This window comes from Cynoglossus semilaevis, chromosome 5 (assembly GCF_000523025.1).
Source record: "Cynoglossus semilaevis isolate Cse_v1.0 chromosome 5, Cse_v1.0, whole genome shotgun sequence".
Taxonomy (NCBI): domain Eukaryota; kingdom Metazoa; phylum Chordata; class Actinopteri; order Pleuronectiformes; family Cynoglossidae; genus Cynoglossus; species Cynoglossus semilaevis.
Window position 1 is genome coordinate 18046226 of NC_024311.1, and position 14498 is coordinate 18060723.

Consider the following 14498-nt stretch of genomic DNA (forward strand, 5'->3'; position numbering starts at 1 on the left):
CGTCGTCGTTGTTGGACTGACTTTATTTCTAGTGATTTGTTCTACTTTTGGAAAATTCATCAATGAACTTCAGACTGAGACACAGAGCTGCAGGTGATTGAGGCCTCGGTCGTGCATCAACAACTCAAAGTTGAGGGAAGCCTCCTACTTCCTGCTCTGACGTTTACACACACATCAAACAAACAAGACACATCTATTGAGTCTGTTTCTGTTGAAGCTGATGTCGTAAGAAAGTGAAGGCTAATTATTAATTACATTCAGATCAGTCCTAATTAACTGAATGAAGTGCATTTGCAGCATCACTCTGACCAGTCCAGTCAGTAGGGTAAAAAAAAAAAAAAAAGGAAACGAAAAGTCTGTGAATGTTAATATGGAGATGATGCTAATCATTCTCAGTCATAACTAACTTTTTAAAGTTTGTAGAATGCTAATCATTTTACTTTTAAAAGTTTTAATTTACTTTTTAAAGTTTGTAGGAAATGATCTGTCTGTCCATAAGTCTATCAGTCACAGGGATAAGACAGAGGAAGTTAAAAAAAATAAAAATAATAAAAATAATAATAACTACAACTTTTATTTGATCACATTTTTATTTATTATTACCGTTCAGAGTCTTATTACAAATGAAGTTTTCCTCTAAAAAGTACCAGCAGTGATTGGTTCCTTCTCCATAGTTTTGCTGTTTTAGTTCAAACACTGTCTTTTATTGTAACTCCAACAGCAACAGATCCATGTTGAAGCAACTGCAGAGACGTTGCTCAATCACAGTTACCTCAGGTTAAATAAGAAAAAAAAGATGTTTGTCGTTGAGATACTACGAGGGTAAACAAGAATACTCTCAACGAATAATGCAATACTAGTATGTACTGTATGTATAACAGTAGCCAGAAATACTCTTCAGGTACAACACACACAGAGATGGAGATGAGAAACAGTCGTATGGTCATGTTGGTTTTTTCTGCCTGTTGGCTCTGAGTCTGTGAGTCTCAGCTTTTTATATTAATATTCAGAAATGTAATAAGTCAACAGGGAGAATGTTGAATTTCAAGTGTCTAATTTTCACTATGTAAATGAATGTTTGTTTGGAAGTGGAAGCAAAACAACTTAAGTTGCCAAGTTTGACTTTTTCTTTATTTCATTTAATTTTTTCAAGTTGAATTTTCAAATTATTTTTAAAGGATTTTTTTTTGTATGTGTGTGTGTGTGTGTGTGTGCACTGGTCTGGTGAAGAACAAACCACTAACACCTGACAGTGTTTTATTGTTCAGATTAACGTATTGCTGGTCCAACCTCTCAGTCTTGTTTTATGCTAACTGCTAATGATGCTACAGTACGGTGATCCAAACGTGTGTGTTGTTTTCAACAGCATTACATCTTGTTTTTCACACAAACAAACAATGATTCAATGACTTTCCTGTTGTTGTATTTTATTATTAATTTTTAAATATTATTTCTGCCATTGAACCGTAGCAGGTTTGTTATGTTCCTCGTCAATCGTCGTCGTACTCCAACAACACGTTCTGTCATTTCTGTGACTTATTCAGTCACTTCTGTGATGTCAGTTCAGTCATTCAACAGTAACCGTGATGAAATCCCATGCACGTCCAGGTTCAATGTTCCTTCTGGATTTATTTCTGGGTAACAAACCGTGATGAAATCCCATGCACGTCCAGGTTTAATGTTCCTTCTGGATTTATTTCTCGTGGGTAACAAACGGACCTACAGTCTGTCACGGCGTCGTCTGTACAACGTAAGCTTCTACTAACACCACGTACTCCGTCAGCCGTCAGTGGTTGGTGGAGAGACGTAAGCACTGCTTGTCTGAGGACGTGTCAAAGGCATTTGGAGTTGTTGTTGTTATGAAAGTGATAAATATGGTTGCGTTTAGCCGTCTATGGTAAATGGTCGCAGAGAAACAAAAAAATATGGCTCAGAACAGTCTGTAAGAGTGAAACCAACTTCCGTACCAGTGGAACGTAGGCACATCATCTGTGTATGGATGGCTGTAAATGGAATTATAGATGTTGTTATAAGCTGCACAGGCCATAGAAAAAAAAAAAACCAACACAATATGACAACAATAGTAACAATAATAATAAAAACAACACAACAACAGGTGACAAGAGTGATGCACACGATGGTACTGACAGAATAAGACGTAAACATCGGCTCCGTGACCAGTGTAAGTGATGGTGAAGCAGTTCCATGGTTTTACATGAATCCTGTCCAACGTTACCGTCTGTGAAGGTTTTTTTTCTCCACTGAATTTACCGCTCTCTCAAAAGCAACCGTTACATAGATTACCAGATGTGACAGGATGAAGTTTATTGAAAAATATTTCTAAATAAATTGGCTGTTTATGTCAGAAGATTTCAACATCATTTCATGTCGTTTCACGGTTCAGTCTGAGGCCGAATCACGTTGTGTTTAAAGTTCATTATTCTCACTTTTGCTATTGTTGACCAGCTTTTCTTCAGTGGTCGGGGGAAAACAGAATGAGTCGGAACGTCGTTAGTGAGACGCTGATGTAAAATGCATGCTGGGTAATGATAATTGCATCTTTCATTCGCAGCATTTCCTCTGTGTCCCCTACAGATGAGGCATGTTTTTGAGGCACAGTGTGAGACTGGGATGGTACAGACAAAACCACTGTGTCTGTGTGTGTCTGTGTGTGTGTGTGTGTGTGTGTGTGTGTGTGGTCAGTACTGTTTCACAAAGAAACACAGACATTCTCTCCAGGTGTCGTCCTTGCTTTTCGTCCAAAAGTGCTTGATTCGGGATCACAACTCTTTGTCTTTCTCTTATAAATATTATAACACTTTATTACACGTTGGTCTTAACCCTTAATGTCATAAACAAAAAAACAAAAGCAAAATATCAAAACATTAAGTATGACAAATTGCAACATTACATCATAAGTAGAATCCAAACCCAAAAACATCAGCAGAGGTTGTAAAAACGTTGTGCTTCTTTAACTTCACTTTTTCAAGTCCTCCACTGCCCTAGTTGTGTTTAACTTTAAACTTTGTTATATTCGCTATATGTTTATATATTTATATATAGATAAATGTACACGTATATCCGCATTGAGGTCGGTCTCTTGGGGCAAGCAGAGGGCAGACAAAGAGGCTTCTGGAAGCGTCCTTCTTCTTCTTCTTCCCTCTGTCTCTGGTTTGTCCTTTCCTCCTCATTCATATATTTTTTTATTCGTCCATTCACTCGCTCCTTCAACAGTTCTCCCTCCTGTCTTTGTCATTCAGCGACTCCCAGCGTCCCAAAGGTTAGGACAGACAGTTTCTGTGAAAAAGAATGATATTCCAGGCGTTCCACCTCTCTTTCACTTTCTTCTTGGAAGTCATGTTCCTTTGCTTTAATCCCTTAGGTCTTTTGTCATCTTTGGTTGGGTGTCCGACACTTTGGTGTGTCTCGGGAATTGGGCTGTCAAGGTTCTGCAGTCCTGGGGAGCGTAGATATATGAGAGGGTACGGGCATGGTCGGGGAGGGTGGGTTCAGGAGAGGGGGAGGCGACAATGTGACACCGTGTTATGGATATCATAAATCTGATCAGGTTGATGGAGAGACAAAGGAGACGAGGGTGTGACGTCGCTGAAGGTTCAGCCTAAATACACTTTGAACGTCAGCCGGGTTATCCACGTGTCTGACGCCAAATGTTAGAAGTCGGCGAAGACGGTGAGAAATGATTTATGGGCTACAGAAACGGAAAGGAAAGTGTAAAGGATAGAATGGAGAGTAAGTAGGACAGACCGGCGAGTGGTCTAGTGAAGGAGACGATGGAGGAAGGAAAGGAGAGAGGAGCAAAGAGTGCCAGGTCAGGGCGGCGTCTGACAGTGCAGACCAGGGGGCGCTGAGAGAAGTGCTCATCATCTGTAGAGTAACAGCAGGAGGCAGGAGGAGCCAAAGGTCAGCCCGCTGGCCAATGGGAGTGGGTGGGATCCTCCAATCAGAACTATGGAAAAGGAAAGGCTTTTTAATTAGAATCTGCTCCACAGTCAGTCAGCGTACGTGCAGTGGAAGATCTTTTTATCTTGTTACGTTTCCTAACACCTGAACCAAGACTCACATTTATTAAACGTTTGTGCCAGAAAGAAAAAAAAGGGAAAAAACATATGGCAGGTTTTTTTTTAAAAGAACATTAAAGTGTCAAAGCTTTTGTGATGAATTACAATCAGTATCCACTAAGGCAGTGATTCCAAACCACTGGGCCGTGGCACACGACGTGGGGCGTGGAAATGAATCCAGTTTCACTTTATTGGGCTGAAAACTATTATTTATTTATTCCCTATAATTTTTCTTTGCTCATCAACGCATTAAAGGCAGAACAATGAAATACTCTTCTGCTAGGGGGCAGCAGGACACCTGAGTGTCTTTCTTCAATTCCTGCCAGTAGAGCAGCGTTGTCTTCAACTAAACTGGTTGAGATGAGATCATTTAAACTAGAAGATTATTAACTTTTATTACATAGACTTTTTGTGAGATTCCGGAGAAACAATAAATCTACGGCTCATTCGTCCTCAGGGTCGGGGAAACGCTGGAAGTACGTGGGATGAACTCTAATCTGAAATCCATTCATCATTCATACGTTGAAACAAGAGCGTCTATTTAACCTAGTTCTATGTTTTCAGACTGTGTCAGGAAAGTGAAATAATCACAGAAAACCCAGTCAGACACAGGGAGAAGCTGCTAACGCTGGGATCGAACCAGTTAACCCGTGCTCTTGTCTTTGTAAGGCAGGAGCACTGACCACTTTTCACCACAAGGCTGCAGTCTGGAGAGTTCATGAAGAAGAACTCGTTATCACATACAGTACGTACCGTATAGACAAATGAACTCAGAACAGACTCAAATACATGTACATATATATGATGTACATATATATGTAAACATATATGTGTACATATATGGACATATATCTGTTCATTTATATGTCCATATATGTACACATATATGTTTACATATATGTGTACATATATGTACACATATATGTTTACATATATATGTACATGTATATGTGCATATATGGACATATAAATGAACAGATATATGTCCATATATGCACATATACATGTACATATATGTACACTTATATGTACATATATGTGCATATACAGAAGTGTGCATGTCTCCTTTGTGCCAAATAAATAAACTAGAAGGATGAGGCTGTGGAGTGGATCTACGTATCTACGTATCATGTCGACGGCTTCGCTGATTTAATGAATAAAACGAGTTACAACCGATGTCATCATCAGCGATATATGACGGATTGTTTTTCCTTTTTTTTTTTTTTTTTTTTTTTCCTCTGCAGCTTTCATTGTTTTATCGTACGGCTGTTAGCCTGGACGGGCACGTACGTGTCTTGCGTGTTCTGTCATTTGAAGTGTTGGGAAACCCAGTCGTTATCAGTGCACGAGACTTTCCTCCTGATCAAGGACATAAATCCTCAGCCTTTCAGAGGACGCTGGTTTGTTAACATAATGAAATATATAAAACAGAAGAAAAAAAAGAAAAGCAGACGAACTCGGAGGAGGCTCGGAGTCGGCGTTTGATGAACTGAATGCAGCTATTGTAATAAATAGATCAATACAGTTTTATATCAGGAGTCCATCCACCAGGCAGTAAATCGATAATTATAATACAGATTTGAACGGCGGTGTGTGTTGGCACACACACACACACACACACACATATATATATACACACCAACACAGAATATAGAGACAATATATAGCTTCACACACTCTCTCTCTCTCTCTCTCTATCTTTCACCCAACTCATTTGCCCCTTTCTGTCTGGCTCACTCATGCTTGGTCACACACACACACACACACACACACAAGCTTCTGCAGGAATAGGGAAGTATACTTTATCGATCGGACAGAGCGATACATCTTTCTCTTCAGTCGTATGTTTAAAAAGAAAACACCGGAGGAAGAGAGAAACAATTGACCTTCCACCGACCGGCGTCACCTTTGACCCCTCACTTAACTACACTGCAACTTCACTGTTGGTGAAAAAAAAACACTCGGTACGTTTGACCATCAATCGTTCATTTGTAAAAGACCGCGAGTTAAAAAAGACCACGTTCAGATGTAACGACATTATCAACTCACAACACGTTGACGATGTGATTTTATCATGATTTTTAAAAATGCATCGTTGGGGAAAATGTGCTATAATTATATGTTTGTTTGACTTTCGGTCTATTTTTATTGTAACAATAACAGATTCAGTGGTGAACAGTTGGGCAGTGAGTCTTAGTGAGTTTTAATGATTTTTAGTTGTGTCTAAAACGTCTTCATCTCCACAGAACAAAGAGAAAAAAACCACCTCACAAAACCCTTAGAATTGGTCCTTTATGTCGAAATGCTTTTGAAGACGAGGAGTTTCATTAAGTATCGAGGGATTTCTGAAGTCAGTAATGTCAGTTGTTGTTGTTTTTTTCATTAGAGACAGCGAACTGAGCCGTCGACTTCCTTCACTCTTCTCTGTTGTGAGGGAGAACCCACAACCGCGGCATATTTTTCACACAAACTCCCAGAATGATGGACACTGTTGTCATGGCGATGACGGCTGTGAGTGTGTTGTGTTGTCACAGAGGAAGCTGCATGCAGCTCAAACTATATAAAAAAAAAGTATAAAAAAGTTGACTTCCCCGCCCCTCAACTTTTCTTTTTTTTTGCACACAATCCAGCGACCCACTTTTGGGTCATGACCCACCGTTTGAGAAAGACTGACCTAGACACCGTGCATAAAACAATGAGACAGTTTGGGGTTATTGGCTGATTTAGCACCTGAGCCTCAGAGCGCTCTCTGCGGCTTCAACCTCCAGGTGTTTTCCTCCTGCGGTTGCTGAGTGAAGGTTCAGTAAACTCTAGATTTATTTACAATTATAAATACTTCCATTTTAAAGTCATACATTCTTCAAACTAAAGAGTTTGAGTTGACCTTAGTCTCTACGTGTGTAATTGTACTGAGGAACACGTCAGACAGGGGCAGGATCTCCGTTATAATTCAGATTTCCCGTCTGTCTTCACTGTACGGCTGCGTCTGCTCCAGAGCTGCGGGACACAGAGCTGGGGAGCTTCCCTCTTCCTGTTTACACCTTTATTCATTATTCACTCCATCCGCCAGCCTTTTAACATGCACATATTTGTGAGTTCTCACACACACTCCAGCTCCGACTCAAACCCACCGGTGCAGGAGTGTGTCACGCTGGGGGTTGAAAAAGGTAGAGAAAGAAAAACCAGTTGTCACGTTCAGTGTTTCCCTTCGGCTCCGAGGTTTCCTCCGTTAGAGAAAAAAAACACGAAGGACAGAAAATGTATATGTTTGAAACGTCGGCATATTTGGATTTATATGTGGAATTTCTGTCTGGTCTGGACTGGAGATTAAAAAAATGATTTTTGACCTTCAACCTGAAGCATCAACAGGTTCAGTCATCATTGTTCTTTATTTGATAAATGAGCAGAAGAACTTGATAACGAAGTCAAACTTTAATGTTGCAGTTTGTGTCGAGCAGCTGTTATTCCTGTTATTTATTTTTATTTTGGAAGCAATTACTTTTATGTTACTCTAATACTTGTTCTTAGGCATAATTGAGTTTTCCTCAATGAGATTTTGGATAAAGATTCAGTTCTTTCTGTTGTTCTTGGGGTCTTTTGGATTTTAGTCGGGCGTCTGAAAAAACAATTAAAAAATATAAAAAAACACTACATTTGTGCTCTGTTTCCAAATTGCATATTGACAGATTGATTTAATCCCGACCAGATGCCATTTATACCAGTTTGTTTGTCACAAACTAGTTGACAGCAGGTTAGCTAAGAACCATGGAGAACATTCTGGAAGAAATGATGACAGTTATATTGTATTTTGTTTTGGAAAACGGCGAGAGACAACGTTTGATTACGGAATATAATAACAAAACAAAACACCTTTTTTTTTTTAAGCCACGATGTTGAAGGAAAACTCATCAGAATCCACAGGCTCTGAACACTGACCACTTCATTTGTCATTGATTTGATTTCTACCTTGGAGAATCCAGAGAGACAGTAGCTAAGAAAATGTAACAACACTAATGAATAAGAAACCATATCTTAAAACTAAACACCAAATTAAAGTATGGAGACGGTGAGAGTATTCTTTATAGTTCCTCTGCTCACAGACAACCATTACTCTGTCCCTTTTCTTTCTGTCTCCTTTGTCTTTTTGCTCCGCTCTGTTCTGACAAACCTGCTGTAACCAATTAGAAGATTTCTTTTATTTATTTTCTTCTAAAAGATCTCTACACTTGGACAAACTGTCTTTATTTTGGTATCATTTCGTTCATCTCATTATAATTCCTCTTGGACTTTACTTTCTTGGCGAGTTCGCTTCGCTCGGTGAGTGTTTCTCATTAATCACATGTCAGCGCTGAAGGAGTTTTTAATTCTGAGAGTTTCAGATAATCCTGTGGTCAGACAGTCCTTAACAAACAGGGATTATCAGATAAAGGAAGCACACAACAATATTAGCAAACTGGGGAATGGTCTTATAGTGAGGCAGGAGTTAACGATGTGTCCTTGTGAGACTTGATGCCAATATGTCCCTGGGCACGATAGGATCAGGCGGCTGTAGTGGTTTGTTTGTTTCTGCGATAGGATCAGGCGGCTGTAGTGGTTTTTTGCGATGTTTGTTTCTAAAATTCTGACTAATATCAGACAGATATTGATCCTGGTTGAATGAGTTTGGAGAAACAGGGAGGAGATCACAACAGAAACCCCAGACCTTTTCAGGTTTGAGCCATCGTGACGTCCCTCACCTACAGCCGTCCTGTGTCCACTGACGTCCCTACAGAGGCTGCCTATCTTTACATCTCTCCTCTCTATCTTACCTGTCTTACCTGCGCTGGCTACAGTGTTCTCCTGTTTGCACTTCCCAGTAGTGATGGACACGTCGTCGATGGCGATGTCTCCCTCGAAGCTGGAACCTCGGATTCCTTCAAACACAATCTGTGTCGAGAGGAGACAAAAAAACCCCAAAACAAAACAATAATTAACATGGACAACTTCAGAGTGAGGTCTTAAAAAGTTAGTTATAGAACATTAAATATTTTTCATTCAGTTCAGTTATTTTTCTGACTTCTAAAATATTACTGCATTATCACAACAATGAATGGAATCATAATCTAGAGGCAGTTTGAAGAATATAACATCAGTTTATAGTTGAGCATCAGTGAAGGAATGTAAGAGGACTTCACTGTGGCTTGAACATCAGCCCATTTACACGGTTTGAACAAATGTGATCAGTTGCTGTGCGACACAACAACATTCAGATGAAACAGTAATTAAACAGAGCTGAGAAAAAAACAAAAAAAGTCTTACATATGTATTAGGGATTTAGCAGCAATCCAGCTCATTATTTCCTAACAATCTGGGACCATAACAACAAAGCTAAACAAGAGGCACTCATGAAAACTTTCCAACTTTAGCCACAAGGCATCGAGTTTTGACTGACAGCCTAATTACTGTGTTGTACCGAGGCACCAAAAGCCCCGTGCACCCAGTTAATCAAAAAACAGCACATTTGTCTGGAAAATAAGAGGGTTGGTGCACAAAAACAATGAAAAACACTTTCACAGATGGTCCAGTAGGTGTCACTGACGGCTGACACAGGTACCTATAAACCTACGATTGTTTCAAATCACCTTTAGTGTTTCTTCCATTGTTTCAAATCTCCTTTAGTGTTTCCTTCGTGTCTCTGAATCTTTCTTCAATTTTTTAATTAAATTTCCTTTTGGCGTCACAATTATTGCCTTTTGGGATGTTGATTTGGTTCTTAGTATTTTTCTTGGATTCTTTTTCTTTTTTTTTTATATAAGTTTCTACAGATATTTCAAACTAATGTTGTGAACCAGGAGCTCGTTCACTTGGAGAAAGTAGACGTAGACATTTCTTGACAACACTGCTTTCCTCATGGACGCGACCCCATGTTTTAAACTCCTAAATGAATGAATGAAGCCCAGAATGGGTTGAAAGAAGAAGTTTTTTTTCACTTGAAGCCATGAGAGGACATTTATGAAGCACCAGCCTGGAACCTTTGCACTACTGCTCAGTTTTACAAACACAAAACAACAACTGTGAGACAAACAGAGATGAGAATGTGGGTTGGCCTGGTTTCTGAAAAAGCCCCAGGTACAAAACACTGTGAGTATCACAGATGGCTTCTGGGTAATCCACAGAGGAGCCAAAATTGAAATGCAAATAACCGACTACAACGTGTTAGCCGCTTTTGCACAAAACCGATTCCGTGTGTACATGAGTTTTCCTGTTGTGGAATTCTTTTGGACAGGAATGAGGAATGTAGGAAAAACAGTTTTCAATGTTGTGAACTTTCCAAAGTGAAGATATCTAAATCAACAAGTAAACAATTCATGTTTTTATGATTCTCTACTGCCGTTTCGTCTCGACGCCTGTTTAACATAGAAGCCTTGTGTTCCTGTTAGCCACACACTGGGCTACAGGGAGAGAGAGAGAGATAGAGAGAGAGAGAGAGAGGAGGGGAAACCGCTCTCAAAAACATCGTTACTTTTGGTGGACGGAGAACAAAGACGAGCGAAACACACGAGGCGAGTGGCAGAACCTCAAAGACCTTTGGTGGAGGCGGTCAGTGAGCCGTGCCGTGACTTCACAATCTGTCCTCTCTGTGTTCATGCTCCTGCATCGTACCAAGAAACACCAGTAAAAACATTCTCTCCACGGTGGCCTTAAACCACAGACACGTCACTAAGTCCCTGCTACATAGATATCGAGCTAAGACTTTCACTGATTTTTAAAAACACACATATTCCATGTCGTTGCTCGTTAATAATTCCTGTTACAAGATCAAATCAGTATATTGCAATATTTGACACAATAGGTGAGTTTTTGTTAAAGAGACAAAATCCATATATGTGTGTATACATACATATATACACACACAACGGTGTATTTATATATACATATATGTAAACATATATGTATATATGTAAACATATATGTGTATATGTAAACATATGTATATATGTATACATATATACATATATGTATATATGTATATATGTAAACATATATGTATACATGTATACATATATGTATGAAACCCTAACCCATGCCTGCTCTTGATTGTATCATTTATGTTACACATCGTTTTGACAGAACCATCAGAACCATCTTTCAACTTCAGTCAGTTTCAAATCCCCTGTCATTTGTTACACTTGTCTAAAATGCTAAACGAAAGGACACACACACACACACACAAACACACACAAACCCCCAGCAATTGTGTTGGGGTGATTGTCAACAGCAGCAGCCTAATGGTTACACACTGTACGTAAAACACAACTCCCCAGAGAGAGGAAGACAGCGATGGAAAGAGAACAAGACACAGGGAGAGGGATTGAGACGAAGACGGGGAGGCAGGAGAGAGAGAGAGAGAGAGAGAGAGAGAGATGGAAGCAGCCAGGATTGGCTGAGAAGAAAATAAAAAAAAGAGAGTCAGACAGGTCTTATTTCACTTCATCAGACCCCCGGAGAGCTGAATACATAACAGAGGCTGGTGAGATGGGAAGAAAGTGAGAATAAGGAGAAAGAGTGGGGAGGAAAAAAAAAAGTGGTTTTATCAGGTAGCCTCCTCTGGCTACTTCAGCCTCACACGCTACATTATTTAACAGCTCCATTTATGACATGTCAGTGGTTGGTGAAGCTGCTGTGTGTGTGTGAACAGCAGCACACACACACATAATTAATCATGCACCGATTTTCAGAAGTGTACAGTTACAAAGTACAAATACTTTATTACTTCATTTAGGTACATTTCCAGGGACATAAATTATTAATAGTCCATGTACCACTGTGATTGGTCGGTTTAACTGGTTTTAAAACAAAGTTAATGTGTAACTCTGAATATGTATATGTGAAAAGGAAAACCAACCAAACAAACAAACACTCAATACTAGGTTTTAATTTTTAATTTCAAAGTTATCACAAAAGCACCATCATTCCTCCACGCCCGGCCGTTAGCGTCAGTTTGAACGCTAACACAGCCTCTAACAGGGCATTTACATTCTAAATGCGTCAGGAACTAATTAAAACGTACGTAGTGTATGGTTAAAAGACTGAAATAAATAATAGTTGAACCAAGGTTGCCTGTAATTGAATTTGTAATGTGTGTCTGGGGATGTTTAGCATTTAGAGAAGAAGAAACTCTGTATGTGGAAAAAGACCAAAATATATAAAAAATACGCATTTATGAAAAAGATATAGATTGGCTTCTTATGGTAAACAGAGTTTGTGATTTTATTTTTGAACCATTATTGCCTCTACTAAAATCACAGAGGGCCAGTAAAGCCTCCAGTCCTTTGGCCTTGAATTATTGCTAAACAAACGGCGCTGTTCCTGAGGAATGCTTTAGAAGGCGCTAACGCCGCTCCCAGCCTTCCACTCACATTCATCATCGATTCCATTTTCCCCCATGCATGTGCGCACACACACTATCCGGAATCATTAGAACACAACTACCAGCATGGCTCGCTCGTAAATAAGTCTGTTAATTGACCTGTCACAGCTAATTGCTGCTGGGGATAGGAATCGGTTCCGTGTGTGTTTAAAAACGTTCCTTTACATGTGCTGGTGTGTCGCTCTTTAACACCGTGTTTGTGCATTTATTTTCTCCATTACACACTGTACACACAGCACAGGGAAGTCGAGGCCTCGTCTGAATCTGCACACGTGATTCACAGACACAGTTTACTGCATTTCATCACATTCTGTTCAATTTTTTTAAGGTTTTATAAATGGATGTAAAACAAATCCAACGTCCGTCTTTGTCCCCGACCTGTTGTTGCAGAGAAACACAATTGTTTCTCCGTCTGCAGAGTTTTCAGCAAACTGAAGCAGACACACACACACACACACACACGTACAGTGTAGACAAACAGTGGAGGGAGAAGACTGATACAGTGAGGGAGGAAATTCAACATGGAGTCCAGAGATGAGGACTGACTCACAGTTTACTCAACCAACTCCCAGCAGGGACAGGCCGACTTCAAGTGGCGCTGCCTAAGAGACTCTGGGACCAGGAGGACGTGTCAACAGTCCAAACTCAAACACAGACTGAGTGTTCTTGGATGGACTTCCTTATGGGAAAGAGGGGATGGGGAGGAGGGGGAGTGTTCCATCCAGTTTGATTTTAAAATGATATTTTATCTTGTTCTATTCCTCCTTCATCTACTCCCCCCACCCCCCAGTTCAGGGGTCACCACAGCCGAGTGTCAGCCTACTCCACGACCCCCCCTGGTGTTAAACCTTTCTCTGTGGTATTTGTCTTCTTCCTCCAGCTTTACAGTCATGAAGTCTCAGGTATCTTCACCTCCAAACTGCCCCACCTCAACTGCCCCTCTGATCTGCTCAGTCCTGTCCGTAATGATCACACCCAGCATATACAAAAAAAAAAAAAAAAAAGTGAAAACAGCCTGAGGTGAAGAACATTACCACACACACTTTTTTAAAAAATGTAACAGAAAACATACCATCTTTAGTTCAGTTTTCCATATTGGATTCTGTTTTCCGTGCAGTTTTTTTTTTGGTTTGATTGTCAGTGGAGTCTGTTTGTCTATAAAATAATTAGTAGAAAAGACCTGACAGAAATGACAGCAGCAGGAGGTTCAATTATGGTTCACGGATGGAAAGTGGTCCACAGGTCAGTGAGTTTGAAACCCCTGCTGGAGGGTGTGTGCAACAACATTCTGTTCCCTGAATATTGGTCGTTGTAGGTTGAGATTTGTTTCCGTGTGTGTGTTCACATCTGGGTAGAATGTAGAAAAAAACACACTCTCACCTGGAACGGTCCACTGGGGCTGACGTCAAAGAACGCCTTCTTCCAGTCTGGGCCCTGAGGTCCGGACTTGGACCAAACCATGGAGTCCACAGAGGCGATGCTCCGGACTCTGAGAATCACGTTGAGAGCGCCTGTGATGAGAGAACACACACACACACACACACACAGGAAGTCGTATGGCAGGAGGAATGCATCATTATTAAAAGTTAAAGAGAAGACACTTTGAAGATTATAACCCAAACATGATTTATTTCCACCAACAGAAGGAGCACGAGAGGAAAGACCAATTAAACACAGAGCACACACACACACACACACACACACAGATTTTTTGTGTGTGTGCACACACACACACACACATTTTTGTGTGTGTGTTTTTTCTTTCCCATCTTAACATCACTCTCTCTCTCTCTCTCTCTCACACACACACACACAGCTTGGCCATTTACTCTGAACTGCCTGCATTATTTTGCCAGCTCAACAGGCCGTTGTTATGGCCGTGTTTATGTGGTGAATAAAAATAAATGTATCACAAACAGGATAAATGAGGGCGACGCTCCGAGATGTGACACTGTGTGTGGGTTAGGATTAGGGTTAGAGTTAGGGTTAGGGTTAGGGTAGGACTGGGG

The 14498-nt window shown here is 40.3% G+C and overlaps 1 protein-coding gene and 2 long non-coding RNA genes across 6 annotated transcripts in view; 2 read left to right on the top strand and 1 right to left on the bottom strand.

Annotated features, from left to right (window-relative positions):
- Positions 1 to 14498, top strand: part of LOC107988600 (uncharacterized) — a 138288-nt gene that overhangs the window by 84991 nt on the left and 38799 nt on the right. The window lies entirely within an intron of this gene.
- Positions 499 to 3573, top strand: LOC112487010 (uncharacterized). The gene is made up of 2 exons (XR_003049683.1): positions 499 to 1608; positions 1674 to 3573. It is a non-coding gene; the product is annotated as an uncharacterized LOC112487010 (long non-coding RNA).
- mdga1 (MAM domain containing glycosylphosphatidylinositol anchor 1) overlaps positions 1651 to 14498 on the bottom strand; it is a 42159-nt gene continuing 29311 nt past the window's right edge. For 2 of the 3 annotated variants that reach the window (XM_025055460.1, XM_017032615.2), the window contains 3 exons: positions 13870 to 14000; positions 8888 to 9005; positions 1651 to 3967 (listed from right to left, as the gene is read on the bottom strand). In XM_025055460.1, the coding sequence (XP_024911228.1) occupies positions 3882 to 3967; positions 8888 to 9005; positions 13870 to 14000 (335 nt within the window). In that variant the 3' untranslated portion in view covers positions 1651 to 3881. The remainder of the gene's footprint in view (positions 3968 to 8887; positions 9006 to 13869; positions 14001 to 14498) is intronic. The other variant, XM_008310899.3, reaches the window with a different exon arrangement.